Source organism: Microcaecilia unicolor, chromosome 1 (assembly GCF_901765095.1).
Source record: "Microcaecilia unicolor chromosome 1, aMicUni1.1, whole genome shotgun sequence".
Lineage (NCBI taxonomy): Eukaryota > Metazoa > Chordata > Amphibia > Gymnophiona > Siphonopidae > Microcaecilia > Microcaecilia unicolor.
Genome location: NC_044031.1, coordinates 579,843,583 through 579,859,727, shown reverse-complemented (window position 1 = coordinate 579,859,727; position 16,145 = coordinate 579,843,583). Strand labels below are relative to the sequence as shown.

The following is a 16,145-nucleotide window of genomic DNA, read 5'->3' as shown; positions in this document are numbered from 1 at the left end:
AGAAAATACAGATTAGGCCAGACCGCTTTATTGTTCAATTATCAGATTTGCAGATGAAAGAGAAAGTGGGTGAAAGGCTGGACAGGGGACTGTTACCCTCTGCCCACTTCTCCTGCACAAAGGAAACTTTATGAAACTACTGTAAACACAGTTTTGGGGATGGATGACAATTTTGTTTCCTGCAGTGCTTTCCTCTTAAACCTTCTTGAACTGAAACACTGTTAACTGGAAAATGCTGTTTGATGCAGGACTTACCTGTATGATCCTGAGAGCACTAATCTCCAGTCAGAGATAAGGAATTTCTCCTGGATTTGACCTGAGAATTTCTTGCCTGATTTTGCACAGTAAACTTCTCCTGTAATACTTCTAATGGAAATATTCTGAGAGGGAAAAAGAAGAAAGGAACAATAACACAAGTAAAATAAAGGCTATTGAAAACATTAGATAGATAGATAGATAGATAGATAGATAAGGGGGTTCTCAACCCAGTCCTTGGGACACACCTAGCCAGTCAGGTTTTAAAGATGCCTACAATGAATATGCATGAGATACATTTGCATACCACGGAGGTAGGGCATGCAACTGTATCTCATGCATACTTATTGTGGATATCCTGAAAACCTGACTGGCTAAGAGTGTTCCAAGGACTCGGTTGAGAACCCTTGATATAGATAGATAAATGACATACACACATACTGGCATTCGCTCCATTGCTTTTCAATGCAAGCCTATAAATGCCCTGGGTTAAAACAGGCCTGGTTCAGCTTGTCCAGAGGACATGGGACATGGAGATACTTGGGTTACCTTGCAATGCCCTGGCTGGTCAATAGTTTGTATGGGCATCTTCCATGGCTGAACCCATTAGTATTGTTGGAGTTAGCAGAGTTGCCCACACCTGGCAAAGTCACATGTCTTTTCTACCTGGTTCCAAAGACAGTAGATTGGCAAAATAAAGCATCTTCTTTTAATCTGCTTGATACTGAATCTTGGATTGGAATCTCAAGTGATAGGGATACAGAAAACACCAATCTCTGGGACTTAAAATAATTTGTACATAAGAATAGCCATACTGGGTCAAACCAATGGTCCATCTAGCCCAGCACCCTGTTTCCAACAGTGGCCAGGCCAGGTCACAAGTACCTGGCAGAAACCCAAATAGTAGCAACCAGGTCTTCCCCATGTCTGTCTCAATAGCAGACTATGGACTTTTCCTCCAAGAACTTGTCCAAACCTTTTTGAAACCCAAACCGCTGTTACTATATCCTACGGCAAAGAGTTCCAGGGCTTAACTATTCATTGAGTGAAAAAATATTTCCTCCTATTTGTTTCAAAAGTATTTTCATGTAACTTCATTGAGGGGCTCATTTTCAAAAAAGGACGTCCATCTTTCGACATAAATCGGAAGATGGACGTCCTTCTCCCAGGGACGTCCAAATCGGTATAATTGAAACCCGATTTAGGACATCTCCAACTGCACTCCATCGCAAGGATGGCCAAAGTTCAAGGGGGCGTGTCGGAGGCATAGCAAAGGCGGGACTTGGGCATGCCTAACAATTGGACATCCTTGACCCATAATCAAAAAAACAAGGACGTCCCTGACGAACACTTGGACATTTTCACCTGGACCTGTTTTTATTATGACTAAGGCACAAAAAGGTGCCCAAAATGACAAGATGACCACCGGAGAGAATTGGGGATGACCTACCATTACTCCTGCAGTGGTCACTAACCCCCTCCCACCCTAAAAAAACATCTTTAAAAATATGTCATGCCAGCCTTTATGCCAGCCTCAGATATCATACTCAGGTCCATGAAAGCGAATGCAGGTCCCTGGATCAGTTTTAGTGAGTACTGCAGTGCACTTCAGACAAGCGAACCCAGGCCCGTACCCCCCCTACCAGCGAGCTCTCCAAAACCCACCACAAACCCACTGTACCCATATATAGGTGCCCCCCCTACACCCGTAAGGTCTATGGTAGTGGTGTACAGTTGTGGGTAGTGGGTTTTGGGGGGCTCAGCAGAAAAGGTAAGGGAGCTATGTTCCTGGGAGCATTTTATGAAGTACACTGCAGTGCCCCCTAGGGTGCCCGATTGTTGTCCTGGCATGTCAGGGGGACCAGTGCACTAGAAATGTTGGCTCCTCCCATGACCAAATGGCTTGCATTTGGCTGTTTCTGACATGGACATCTTTGGTTTCGAAAATCGCCGAAAGTCAGAAACATCCATGTCTAGGGACGACCAAATCTAGGGACATCCAAATTTAAGGATTTGGACGTCCCTGACGGTATTTTCGAAACGAAAGATGGACGGCCATCTTGTTTTGAAAATAGGGGTTTCCCCGCCCCTGGATTTCGCCGTTTTGCAAGGATGTCCAAATCGCAACTTGGGCGTCCCTTTCGAAAATGCCTCTCTGAGTGTACCCTAGTCTTTGTACTTTTTGAAAGAGTAAAAAAATCGATTCACTTCTATACTTCTCAGTGGTGTACTGAGGGCGGGGTGGTGGAGGCGGTCCGTCCCGGGTGCACGCTGCAGGAGGAGTGCTGGGAGCAGCCGTGTGGCTGTCGGCTCCACCAGTTCCCTGCTCCCTCTGTCCTGGCACAGGAAGTAACAGCAGAGGGAGCAGGGAACTGGCAGAGCTGACAGCTGCACGGCTGCTCCCTGCACACCAGCAGACAAGAAGAATGCACCCAGGGGGGTGGGGGGCTTGGAGGTGATGAGCTGGGGGGGTGTCATGCTGCACCCGGGGGGAGGGATGGATGACGCTGCACCTGGGGTGAGGGGGGGGGGTGCAGTGGCGACCGCCCTCTGTGGCAGCCAACCAAGGAATTTTGTACACCTCAATCATATCTCCCCTCAGCTGTCTCTTTTTCAAGCCGAAGATCTCTAACCTCTTTAGCCTTTCCTCATATGAGAAAAGTTCCATTCCCTTTATCATTTTGGTCACTCTTCTTTGAATCTTTTCTAATTCCACTATATCTTTTTTGAGATACGAGGACCAGAACAGAATGCAGTAACTCAAGATGAGGTTGCACCATGGAGCGATACAGAGGCATTATAGTATTCTCAGTCTTATTTACTATCCCTTTTCTAATAATGTCTAGCATTCTGTTTTTAGGCCACCGACGCACACTGGGCAGAAGATTTCAGCGTATTGCCTACAACAACACCTAGATCTTTTTCTTGGGTGCTGACCCCCAAGGTGGACCCTAGCATCTGGTAATTATGATTCAGATTATTCCCAATGTGCATCACTTTGCATTTGTCCACATTAAATTTCATCTTCCATTTGGATGCCCAGTCTTCTAATTTCCTAAGGTCTTCCTGCAATTTTTCAAAGTGCGCATGCTTTTTTAACAACCTTGAAAAGTTTTGTGTCATCTGCAAATTTAATCACCTCACTCGATGTTCCAATTTCCAGATCATTTATAAATATGTTAAATAGCACCGGACCCAGTACAGATCCCTATAGCCAGTGGCGTTCCTAGGGGGGCTGACACCTGGGGCGGATCGCTGATGCGCCCCCGCCCCCCCGGGTGCAGCGCCCCCCCGGAACAGCGCGACACCCCCCCCCGGCGAAAGAACCCCCCCGGGTGCACGACACTGGGGGGGGGGGGGGGCCGTGCGCCTGCCGGCTCTTCGTTTTCATGCTCCCTCTGCCCCAGAACAGGAAATAACCTGTTCCGGGGCAAAGGGAGCATGAAAACGAAGAGCCGACAGGCGCGCAGCACCCCCCCAGCGGCGTGCACCCGGGGCAGACCGCCCCCACCGCCCCCCCCCCCCCCTTGGTACACCACTGCCTATAGCACTCCACCATTCAACCTCCTCCATTGAGAGAAATGACCATTTAACCCTACCCTCTGCTTTCTGTTCAATAATCAATTCCTAATCCACAAAAGAACATTGCTTCCATTTTCTCAGGAGTTTCTCATGAGGAACTTTGTCAAAAGCGTTCTGAAAATCTATATACACTACATCAACCAGCTCACCTTTAGCCACATGTTTATTCATGTCTTCCAAGAAATGAAGCAAATTAGTGAGACAAGACTTCCCTTGGCTGAAACCATGCTGACTCTTACCCGTTAAACCATGTTTATTTATGTGTTCTGTAATTTTATTCTATATAATAGTTTCCACTATTTTACCTAGCACGGACATCAGACTTACTGGTCTGTAATTTCCCTGATCACCCCTGGAACCCTTTTTAAAAATCGGTGTTACACTGGCCACCCCCCAATCTTTAGGTACTATGGATGACTTTAACAATAGGCTACAGATTACTAACAGCAGATCAACAATTTCATGTTTGAGTTCTTTCAGTACCCTTGGATGGATGCCATCTGGTTCAGGTGATTTATTACTCTTTAATTTGTCGATTTGGCTCAGTATGTCTTCCAGGTTCACTGAGATTTCTTTCAGTTCCTCTGCATCATTGCCCTTGAAAACCATTTCTGGTACAGGTAGATCTCTTACATCTTCTTCCGTAAAAAGACTGAAGTAAAGATTTAATTCAGTTTCTCCGCAATGGCTTTGTCCTCCCTGAGTGCCCCTTTTGCTCCTTCATGATCTAAAGGTCCCATGGATTCCCTCACAGGCTTTCTGCTTCTGATGCACCTGAACAAGTTGTTACTGTGAATTTTTGCCTCTGTGGCAAGTTTCTCTTCATATTCTCTTTTAGCCTTCTTTATCGGTGCTTTGCATCTGGCTTGACAGTGGTTATGTTGCTTCTTATTTTCTTCATTTGAGTCCTTTTCCATTCTTTGAAGGACATTCTTTTGGCTCTAATAGCCTCTTTCACTTTACCTTTTAACCATGCTGGCTGTCGTTTTCTCTTCTTTCCACCTTTGTAAATATGTGGAATGCATATGGTCTGGGCTTCCAAGATGGTATTTTTAAAAAAACTTCCATGCCTCATTTAATGTTCTAACCTTTGTAGCTGATCATTTTAGTTTCTTTTTAACCATTTTCCTCATTTTATCTTAGTCACCCTTTCAAAAATTAAATGCAGCTACAGTAGATTTTCTTTGTGGTTTAATTCCAAATAGTAGCTCAAACTTGATCATGTTATGACCACTGTTTCCCAGTGGACCCAACTCCATTACCTCTTGTACTATGCCCTGCATTCCACCAAGGACTAGATCTAAAATGGCTCACCCTATTGTTGGTTTCTGAACAAGTTGCTCCACGAAGAAGTCATTTATTACATCTAGGAATTTTATCTCCCTGGCGCTCCCTGATGTAATATTTATCCAGTCAATATTAGGGTAATTGAAATTACCCATTATTATACTGTTGCTCAATTTGCCAGTTTTCCTAATTTCTGTAAATATTTCTCCATCTGTCTGCTCATTCTGTCCTGGTGGACAGTAGTACAGCCCTACAAGAATACTCCTTCCCTTCACACATGGAATTTCTATCCATTATGATTCCATGTAGAATGTTTAGTTTATTTGACTCAATTCCCTCTTTAACATATAGAGCAATCTCCTCTCCAATTTGATCCCCTCTATCATTGCAATATAATTTGCACCCAGTTAACACAGTGTCCCATTGATTATCTATTCATTATAAGTTGGAGATTATGATAAATGAACTTTCCTGGGACCCATTTACTTTTTCTGAAATTCTGCTTTGTAAATATTTTGAAGAGTTTTTAGAAATCTCTAATGACAACACTATTTCTTTGGTGAATTTGTATTACCTTAAGGGGAGGAGAGTCTAGGGTGAGGAGGAAGCAGAAGGGCTTGATCAATTGGTCACTGTCAGCTATGATTTGCCCAGATGTTTGGAAGATTCCCAAGATGTGATTATCAAGCTACTCTTATTGCCTCCTTTGACATGTAGGAAGACAATTTGCTTGCGTTGAAATCATATTTCATTAAAAAAAAAGATGTTAACTTTTGTGGCCACAAGGTACAGCTATTTCCAGATGTGGAGCGTGCCACTGAAGTTTTTAGGAAAGCCTTCTTGCAACTAAAGCCTTGTGTTTTGGCTACAGGGAAAATTTTTGTTGGTAAATTACTTGTAAATGTCTTATGAACTTTCAAGGAATTAATTATACAATTATTGACCCTACTTAATTAGAGAAAATCCTTCTTGAGCACTCTTTACAATCTCTGATTTTTCTTAATTTACTGAGGATTAGTGGAAGAGTGGGTGTTGAAATGGCAACTAGTAATTTGGGTATTAGATGTGAGAAGATTCTCTTTGATTTCTTAGGTCCAGATGTACAAAACCTAACAAGCCAGCAGCCTGGTTTTTGCACTGGTTCTAGATGGTTTAGCGAGCACGGAGTACAGTGAGACAAGCACAAAAGGGTTCTCCAAGCTCTTTTCCTGTCATAGTGGCAGCTAACGAAAATTGTATGCAAAGTTATTATAATGAGCTAATTACTATACAAATGTGCATGAAAAGCAATGCACAGCCATTTTCCGAACGATGCATAGAAGCAGCCCCTACCTTTACTGTGGAAACTTTAGCAGGAGGGCTGAAGCTGTCGGTCCTGACAGTTCTTCATAGTTGCAAGGGTCCTCTGCCACTCCTGCAGGAGGAGAAGGACCCGCATGCCAGAGCAGGAAGATCACTGACTGTGGCTGGGGGAGGGGCAGGGAAGATGCAAGTACCCCAGGAAAGCATCAAAGAAAAAGAAACCTCTCCAAAGTTGAGTGAGCTTCACACAAGAAAATCATCAGGGCAGAGAATGCGAGAGAGCGAGCAGCAAGGATCAGTGCCTCTTGCTTGAACTTTCAGGGGCTCCCTCCAAATGGATCCATGGGTAAGAGTTCACTTACCTCCCCCCACTGACCGTTTGGGGAAGGTGTCCATGTCCCTTGAGTGATGAGTTGAGAGTGAGTGTGTGGCCATGGTATGTGTCATGTGCCCAGAAACTACTTGAGAAGAGAGGGAGGGGTAGTGCCAGCAACATTTTGCGGGGTTTGTGAGGAGAGCCACTTTCTGTTTCTTTGGTGCAGTGAAACAAAGCGGCTGCCCTGGATGTATTTGATGCCAGTGGGTAGCAAGACGATGAACCTGTTATTGAATATACTTCAGCCATGGAAGAGTCTGGCCCCAGGATCATCTGATCAGAGACCTGCACAGACAGCTCCAGAGTTCAAGAATGAAGCTATGCACCGGCTTTCATACACACAGCTTCTTTGCGTGTATGAAAAACGTATACAAGCGCTGCTCTGACCATGCACGGAGCAATCACACTTAGTGACTGGCTGTTCTGCGCATGCTCAACTGATTGACTGGCTTCCCCCCTATCGCATGCAAATGAGCTGTTCACAAAAGTAGCGAGCAGCAAATTTGCATACGATTTGCTTTGGGAATTGTTCTGTATTTCCAAATCAGTAATTTTTACCAAGGTGGAAATACAGAACAATTTTTTACAGGGACCTTTGTGCCTCTGGGCCTCAGTATTATGTTCTTTTAAATGTCTCTTATTCCCCCTTAAAGAGAGCTACATAATCTATGCTTGGATATGGGTAGTATATTCTTTTTCTCTTACACTTTGGCTGTATGTTACAAATAGGTTCTGCTTTCCTGTGCTTAATTGTGGAGGAGTAGCCTAGCGGACTTTGATCCTGGGTAACTGGGTTTGATTCCCACTGCAGCTCCTTGTGACTTTGGACAAGTCACTTAACCCTCCATTGCCCCAGGTACAAATAAGTACCTGTATATACTATGTAAACTGCCTTGAATGTAGTTGCAATACCCACAGAAAGGCGGTATACTAAGTCCCTAAAATTAAATATACAAAAAGAAAAAAAGAAGCTTGGATAGAGTAATATAATATAGGCCTGCACTGGAAAAGGAAGTTCAGCAAAAGAGGGGATGTTTTGGCCCCTCTGGTTTTCTAGGTCACCTGGAATGAGCCTCTACTGGGCTGAGGCACTACAGGCCTTCATTTGGAACTATCTGGAATTTTCCCCTATCGAAATACCTTCTCCCACCCTCTAGCAGACATTACGGACCAACACCAGTGAGAAATGGCTGTGACACTCTCCCCTGCAGGATCTATAAGTATTATCCCTTCTACAGCATCCCCAGCTCAGGAAGTCAAACCCTGGTTCTCCACAGGGCTGTGCACTTCACTTGCCCCTGAGCTACTAGACCAGCTTTTGCTGCAGCATTCTTAAATCTTTGTGGAGCATGTTTACTAAAGTGTGATAAGTTTTTGCACTTACTACACCTTAACTGTAAACGTTAAAGGTGCAGTAAGTGCAAAGCCTATGTGAAATGTAGGGGATGTGTGATTTGCATCTGCTCTACATTTATGGCACAGGGCAGTTGCTTTGTGTTACATGCAGTGCCAGACAGAACGGGAGCATTTGCGCTATCAGACACTGCATGTAACACAGTGCTAGAAACTTGAATGACACAGGATGAGCAGACAGATGCAGAAATGTTATCATAAATTGGGGAGGCTAACAAACTGGGGTACACAATAATTTGATTTGATTTAATTGTTTAATATACCGCTTAATATAGTTAATATTTCAATTACTCCAATATTGACAGGGTAAATGTAACATCAGAGCATGCTAGGGAGGTAAAATTCCTTGATGGAGCAGCTGGTTCAGGAACCAACAAGAGGGAAAATAATTCTAAACCTAGTCCTTAGTGGAGCACACGATCTGGTGCAGGAGGTAATGGTGCTGGGGCCACTTGATAACAGTGATCATAACATAATCAAATTTGATATAATCTCTGGAGTAAAGTACACACAGGAAATCCAATACATTAGCATTCAAGTTTTGAAAAGGAGATTATGATAAAATGAGGAGAATGCTAAAAAAAAGAAAAAACTTAGAGAAGGAGCTGCAAAGGTCAAAATTTTACATCAGGCATGGACACTATTCAAAAATACCATCCTGGAAGCCCAGACCAGATATATTCCATGTATTAAAAAAGGAAGACCAAACAATAGCCGGCATGGTTAAAAAGTAAGGTGAAGGAAGCTATTAGAGCTAAAAGAAAATCCTTCAGAAAACAGAAAAAAGATCCAACTGAAAATAATAGCATAAGGAATGTCAAGTCAAATGCAAAGCGCTGATAAGGAAGGCAAAGAGAGACTTTGAAAAGAAGATTGCATTGGAAGCAAAAACACAACATGAAAACTTTTTTAGGTATATTAGAAGCAAAAAGCCAGTAAAAGAATCAGTTGGACCGCTAGATGACCAAGGGGTAAAGGGGGCACTCAAGGAAGACAAAGTCATAGTGGAGACATTAAATGAATTTTTTGCTTCGGTTTTCACCAAGGAAGATATGGGAGAGATAACAGTGCTAGAAATGGTATTCAATACTGATGAGTCAGCAAAACTGAAACAAATCTGTAAATCTGGAAGATGTAATGGGGCAATTTGACAAACTGAAGAGTAGCAAATCGCCTGGACCAGATGGTATACAGCCCAGAGTACTGACAGAATTAAAAAATGAACTTGCAGAGCTGTTGTTAGTAATATGTAATTTATCTTCAAAATCCATCATGGTATCATGGTACTGGAAGATTGGAGGGTGGATAATGTAACACCAATTTCTAAAAAGGGTTCCAGAGATGATTCAGGAAATTACAGACTGGTGAGCCTGTAATTACAGACTGGTGCCCGTTGGTACTGGGCACAATGGTAGAGACTATTATGAAAACAAAATTACAGAGCATTTACTTAAGCATGGATTAATGAGGTGAAGCCAACATGGATTTAGTCAAGGGAAATCTTGTCTAACCCTTCTTTGAAGGGGTGAATAAACATGTGGATAAAGGTTAATCAGTCAATATTGTGTACCTGGATTTTCAAAAGGCATTAAGAACTAGTCAAAAGATAGAAAACAGAGAGTAGGGTTAAGTGGTTAGTATTCTCAATGGAGAAAGGTAGATAGGGGGTTTCCCAGGGATCTGTGCTGGCACTGCTGCTTTTTAACATATTTATAAATGACCTAGAGATGGGAGTAACTAGAGAGGTAATTAAATTTGCTGATGACACAAAGTTGTTCAAAGTTGTTAAATCGCAAGAAGATTGTGGAAAATTACAAGAGGACCTTATGAGACTGGGAGACTGAGCGTCTAAATGGCAGATGATGTTTAATGTGAGCAATTGCAAAGTGATGCATATGGGAAAAAGGAACCCAAACTACAGCTATGTGATGGAAGGTTCCACATTAGGTGTCACCGCACAGGAAACAGATCTAAGTGTCATTGTTTACGATATGTTGAAACCATCTGCTCAGTGTGCAGCGGTGCCAAGAAAGCAAATAGAATGTTAGGAATTATTTAGGAAAGGAATGTAAAACAAAAATGAGAATGTTATAATGCCTTTGTATTACTCCATGGTGTGACCACACCTTGAATACTGTGTGCAATTCTGGTCACCCCATCTAAAAAAAAAAAGTGGAATTAGAAAAGGTACAGAGAAGGGTGGCAAGAATTATATGAGGAAAGGCTACAGTGGCTAGGGCTCTTCAGCTTGGAGAAGAGACAACTGAGGGGATGTGATAGAGGTCTATAAAATACTAAGTGGAGTGGAACAGGTGGACGTGAATCACTTGTTTACTCTTTCCAAAAATACTAGGACTAGGGGGCACGCAGTGAAGCAACTAAGTAAAACAAACCAGAGAAAATATTTCTCCACTCAACATATAATTCAACTCTGGAATTCATTGCCAGAAAATGTAATAAAAGCAGTTAGCTTAACAGTGTTTAAAAAAGGTTTGGACAATTTCCTAAAAGAAAGTCCATAAGCCATTATTAAGATGGCCCTAGGAAAATCCACTGCTTATTGCTAGGATAAGCAGAATAAAATCTGTTTTACTCTTTTGGGATCTTGCCAGGTCCTTATGACCTGGATTTGCCACTGTTGGAAACGGGATACTGGGCTTGATGGACCTTTGGTCTATGCCAGTATGGCAACGCTTATGCTCTTCTTTTATTTAACCAGCCATTTCCCTTCCTGATTCCACTCCAAAAATCAAGACACACCTCCCCCAACTGGGCAGAACCCCACAATCGAGACCTCCTCCTGATCCCACTTCAAAAAAACAAGATCCTACACCTGAGCAAATGCTCCTGACGAAGACCCCCCCTCTTCTCCCACCTGGTTATGCTCTGGGTTCAAAACAGTGGCACTGAACCCTAGGAGCAGTCTCACAATACTACTAGTAGAGGTCAGCAATAAAGTGGGATCGCTCCAGCTCGGGCCCACTAGCTCACCATGGATGACCCCCAGGTAAGTCTCGGGGGTTCTCAATGAGATCCAGGGAGTGGAGGGAGAGTCTGCTAGGGATCACTTGGGGAAGTCTTGATGTTTGGAGTGGGATTTGGTATGGGGGGTTCTTGATTAATGGGGTCTTGATTTTGGGAGTTAGATTGGGTGGGGGGGGGTCTTGATTTTTAGAGTGGAATTGGGAGTGGGATCTTCACTATAAGGGGGGATTGGAAGGGAGTATCCTGACAGTTGGAGGGGTGGTATTGGGATGGGGGATCTTCATTAGGAGCAGATCATGGGGGAGAGAATGAATGAGGGTGGGGCAAAAAGTAAGAACTACCCAAGATAGCTGTGCTATCGGACTGCCAATAGCTCTACTGCTCCTCTTGAGGTGGTGGCATTTGAAGCAACACTATGGGCAGTTGTGTGAAATCTAGCGCGCCATCATGGTCTGCGCACTTTACTGGCTGTCACCAATGGTCACTCCCTTTGCTCCACCCCTGTCACATCTAATCTCTACCCCCTAGAAGCGTTAAGCAGCTAACGTGGGATTTATACTGTGCTGGCTGTTTTAACATGCATTAGCTGCTAGCAAAGATTTTCACTGACATTTATCCGCAGATTCTATATAGTGCGACTAGAGTTGCACATGTAAATCTAAGCATATTCTGATTTACGTGCACAACTCAACTGGTTAACCAGCCAATCAGCACTGATAATTGGATGTTAACAAGCAATTAGCAGTACTAATTGGCACTAATTAGAATTTACACGCACTACTCCCTAAGCGTATTCTATAACTTAGTCCATGTAAATTCTACTGCGTGGACCCCAAAAGGAGGTGTGGCTATGGGAAGAGCATGGGTGGGTTGTGGGCATTCCTAAAATTTACTCACAGTGTTGTAGAATAACCTTCTCCATGCCTAAAGTTAGGCGTGGCCATTTACACCAGGTTTTCATGGGCGTAATTTGTTGTGCCTAAATTCTAGTCACATCAACGGGCTTAGGCATACTCTGTAAACCGCGCCTAACTTTCTGCACGGCTTATAGAATACACCTAAGCATGTTTTCTATTGGCGCCAATTTTTTAGCTGCCATAAATAGAATTTGGTCCTTAATGTGCCTGCAGTAGCTGCTTCATGCAGCTCAGTAAACATACCCTTGTATTTCTCAATCCAAGAAGTTAAACACAGTGGGATTCCGAGAAGTACCTTGAGATGAATGTCTCTGATTTGAAGCTTATCACACATCTCAGTGAAGAGCTTTAACTTGCTCTGATCAAGCAACAGATAGACAAAAACATTGCGTTTATGAGCAGCCTCAAGGACATCACAGAAGATCTCTGCGTCAGTGAATTCATCCATCACGACAGCAAGTACCTGAGAAAAAGAGGATAAAAATGGTTTAGGAAAACCTGAATGCACATCGCCTTGGAAAGACATTGAAGGTAGTGACTAGAAGGTGATCCTATTCTGTTCTGTAAAATAAGAAACCCAGCATTTAGAACGCACAAACAATGTCCCTTATTTTGCATTGGATTATCATATTGTTGCTGGTGAGAATTCCAAATCTGTTAGATGTCAGTGGTATAAGTCCTGTGATGCTGGTGGGGGCCTCCCTGTAGCCATTCCTGGATCTTCTGGGTTAGATACACCTCCCCCCTCCCCCTCCCCTCCCCAGCACACACACTCCCTGCTCTGGAAACCCTTTCGAAAACCTTCACTTAGATGCCCTTCATTTGAACTCTGGCCACTGCTACCTATGCAGAGAGCCTGAGGGATTTCTGTGCTGCTCTTCAAGAGAAGACTGGGTCCCTACCATCTCTGAGAAATTTTGAATACAGCACGGAGAACAGGAAATAGCCCTGGGGATGAGATTTGTTTCTTAAACAGAGGTGCAACCAGAGTTTAAACATATGAAAGAAATGTATAAACAGAAGTGAAATAAAGGCCTACTGGTATACTTTTCTCCACCTGAGCAATCTGTTTATGACACAAAAGCTTATACCAATGAACTAAGCTTCTAAAAAACAAAAGTCCTCTTAATCCATCAATACCACCTTGTCATTACTTCTGGAAACTAAAACCAAAGAGGCATATGACAGCAAAGACTGTACATTCCTCACAAAATACCATCACTAGGTAGCAGCTAAGCTCTCAGATCTTATCAAGCTTCCTTATATGGTGTGAAACCCTGCCCAGCACATACTACTACTACTACAAATCATTTCTACAGCGCTACCAGTCGTACGCAGCGCTTCACAACTAACATGAAGAAAAGACAGTCCCTGCTCAAAAGAGCTTACAATCTAAATCAGGACAGACAGACAGGACAAATAAGGGATAAGGGTAGGACAGCCAGATAGGACACAGAGGGAAAAGGGGACTATTGAAGTGAGGAAGACAAGATAAAGGTTACGAGCAGGTGACAGGTTAGGAATAAAAAGCAGCATCAAACAGGTAGGCCTTTAGCCCGAATTTGAAGGCGGCCAGGGATGGAGCTTGACTTAATGGCTCAGGAAGTCTATTCCAGGCAAAAGGTACAGCGAGGTAAAAGGAACGGAGTCTGGAGTTAGCGATGGAGGAGAAGGGTGCAATTAGGTGAGATTTGCCTAGTGAACGGAGTTCCTGGGAAGGAGTGTAGGAAGAGATGAGGGTGGAGAGGTAGTGAGGGGCAGCAGAGTGAATGCACTTATAGGTCAATAACAGGAGCTTGAACTGTATACGGAAACGGATAGGGAGCCAGGATACACTGGGCAGGGCTGGGCGCCACCATTTTTGAGGCAGTACTTCTGGAAGAGGAGGGAGTGTACTACCTTCCTCCTCCAACAAAGGTACGGGGGAGGGGAAGAGGGCAGCTAGACCACCAGGTTGGGGGGGGGGGGGCTTGATTTGCAGCCACTAGAGCTTTTTGGAGGAGGATTCTGGATCTCTGGCCCCCTGTGAACTTGTGTTGGGGGGGGGTCGTGGGGGCTGGAGGTCCGCCAGACCTCCAGCCCCCATGTCACTGGCTTGGGGTGGGGGTTCATTGGGGGCATAGGCCACCAGGGCTATGCTGTTTGGGGTCTGGTGGTCCCAATGACCTCCAGCCCGTTTTTCACAGGTCTGTGCTTTTGACAGCCCAGATCTGTCATACAAGTGCGGGAGAACACCCAGGCACCACCCTCCCACACTTTACCATACGATCAGAGATAATAGCGTGTATAAATTTGCATGCTATTACCTTTGATCATAGGGGCGGTAAAGCCCCACACTGTTTCAGCACTATGTTTAGAGCGCTGTTTGGAACAGTGCGGGGCTTTCGATCGTCTGGGCATCAGTCTGTCGACTATGGCCTTGTCCTCCCTGAGTGTCCCTGTACTCCTTAATGATCTAACAGTCTGACTCTGTCACAGGCTCTTAGCTTCTAATGTGCCTGAAAATTTTTTTTTACGATTAGTTCTTGCCTCTACATCTAGTTTCTTTTCAAATTCTTTCTTAGCCTTCTGTACTGGGTCTAGAGGCCAACCGAATTTTGGGTTCGGTTTCAGTACCAAAAGACCTGAAATCCAGATTCAGGTTTCTGCCGAAAATGCCACTGCATTTTTGGCAGAAACCAAAACTCTCCCCCATCCCTACGATCACTCTTCACTAGTGCTGTGCCCCCCTGCAGAAAATATGTCCTGCCACTACCCCTCTAGCAGAGACCTGGCCCCTCAGGCTCCCAGGCCTACCTTAATAAACCCTGGTAGTCTAGTGGCCTCAAGGTCAGGAACGGAGCCCACTCATTCCTGCCCACTGTCAGTGCTGAATCAAAATGGCTGCCGAGACTCAGTGGCGTAGGAAGGGGGGGCAGGGGGTGTCGGCTCCGCGCTGGTGCACTGCCCTCTCTGCCCCCGAACAGGTTACTTCCTGTTCCAGGACAGAGAGAGCAGTGAACAAGCTTGGAGCTGACACCCCCCAGCAACGTGCAGTCGGGGCGGATCGGCCCTCCCGCCCATCCCTCGCCGCAGGTATGCGCTCCGGGGAGGAGAAGTATGCGCTCCGGGGGGGTGCGCTCCAGCGGGAGGAGAGTGCGCCGTGCTGCACCCAGGGGGGGGGGTGCGCACCGGCGACCCGACCCGGGTGTCAGCTCCCCTCGCTACGGCTCTGCCAAGACTGCCATGGGAGGTCTCAGCAGCCATTTTGAGATTGGCACCCAGCATATGCAGGAGCAATTGTGATGCATGTTTTCTGCGGTGAAGGGGGTAAGCGGGGAGGAGAAGTCATTTTCGGTTTTGACTTTGGTTCCAGCCGAAACCGAGCAGTGAATTTCAGCCTTGGATCTTGTTTCAGCCAGGTTTTGGTTGGCTTCTAACTGGGAATAGTTCTTCTAAATGTATTTATAAATGATCTGGAAATGGGAACAAGTAAGCTGACTAAAACTATTCAAAGTTGTTAAATCACATAAGCCTGAGAGAAATTGCAGGATGATCTTATGACACCAGAGGACTGGGCAGCCAAATGACAGATAACATTTAGTTTGGGCAAGTGCAAATTGATACACATTGGGAAAAATAACCCAAATTATAATCACATGATGCTAGGTTCTATATCAGGAGTCAAAATCCATGAAAAAGATCTAGGTGTCATTGTGAACAATAAGTTGAAATCTGATCAATGGGCAGCAACTGCCAAAAAAGCAAATATAACGTTGGAAATTATTAAGAGAGGAATAGATAACAAAACAAAGAATATTATATGGCTTTTGTATTGTTCCATGGTGCGACCTCATCTTGAGTATTGTGAGCAATTCTGGTTGCCGCATCTCAAAAAATATATAGTAGAATTAGAAAAAGTACAAAGACGAGCAATCAAAACGATTAAGGGGATGGAACAACTCTCATATGAGGATTTGACTAAGGAGGTGAGGGGTCTTCAGCTTGCAGAACTGATGGCTGAGGGGGGCAAGGATAGAGGTCTATAA

General features: G+C 44.4%; 1 protein-coding gene across 1 annotated transcript in view; it reads right to left on the bottom strand.

Moving 5' to 3' along the window:
- FAM83A (family with sequence similarity 83 member A) overlaps positions 1-16,145 on the bottom strand; it is a 60,003-nt gene that overhangs the window by 25,235 nt on the left and 18,623 nt on the right. The window contains exons 2-3 of the mRNA XM_030190209.1: positions 12,413-12,580; positions 256-380 (exon numbers count right to left, since the gene is read on the bottom strand). Coding sequence (XP_030046069.1) covers positions 256-380; positions 12,413-12,580 — 293 coding nt within the window. The remainder of the gene's footprint in view (positions 1-255; positions 381-12,412; positions 12,581-16,145) is intronic.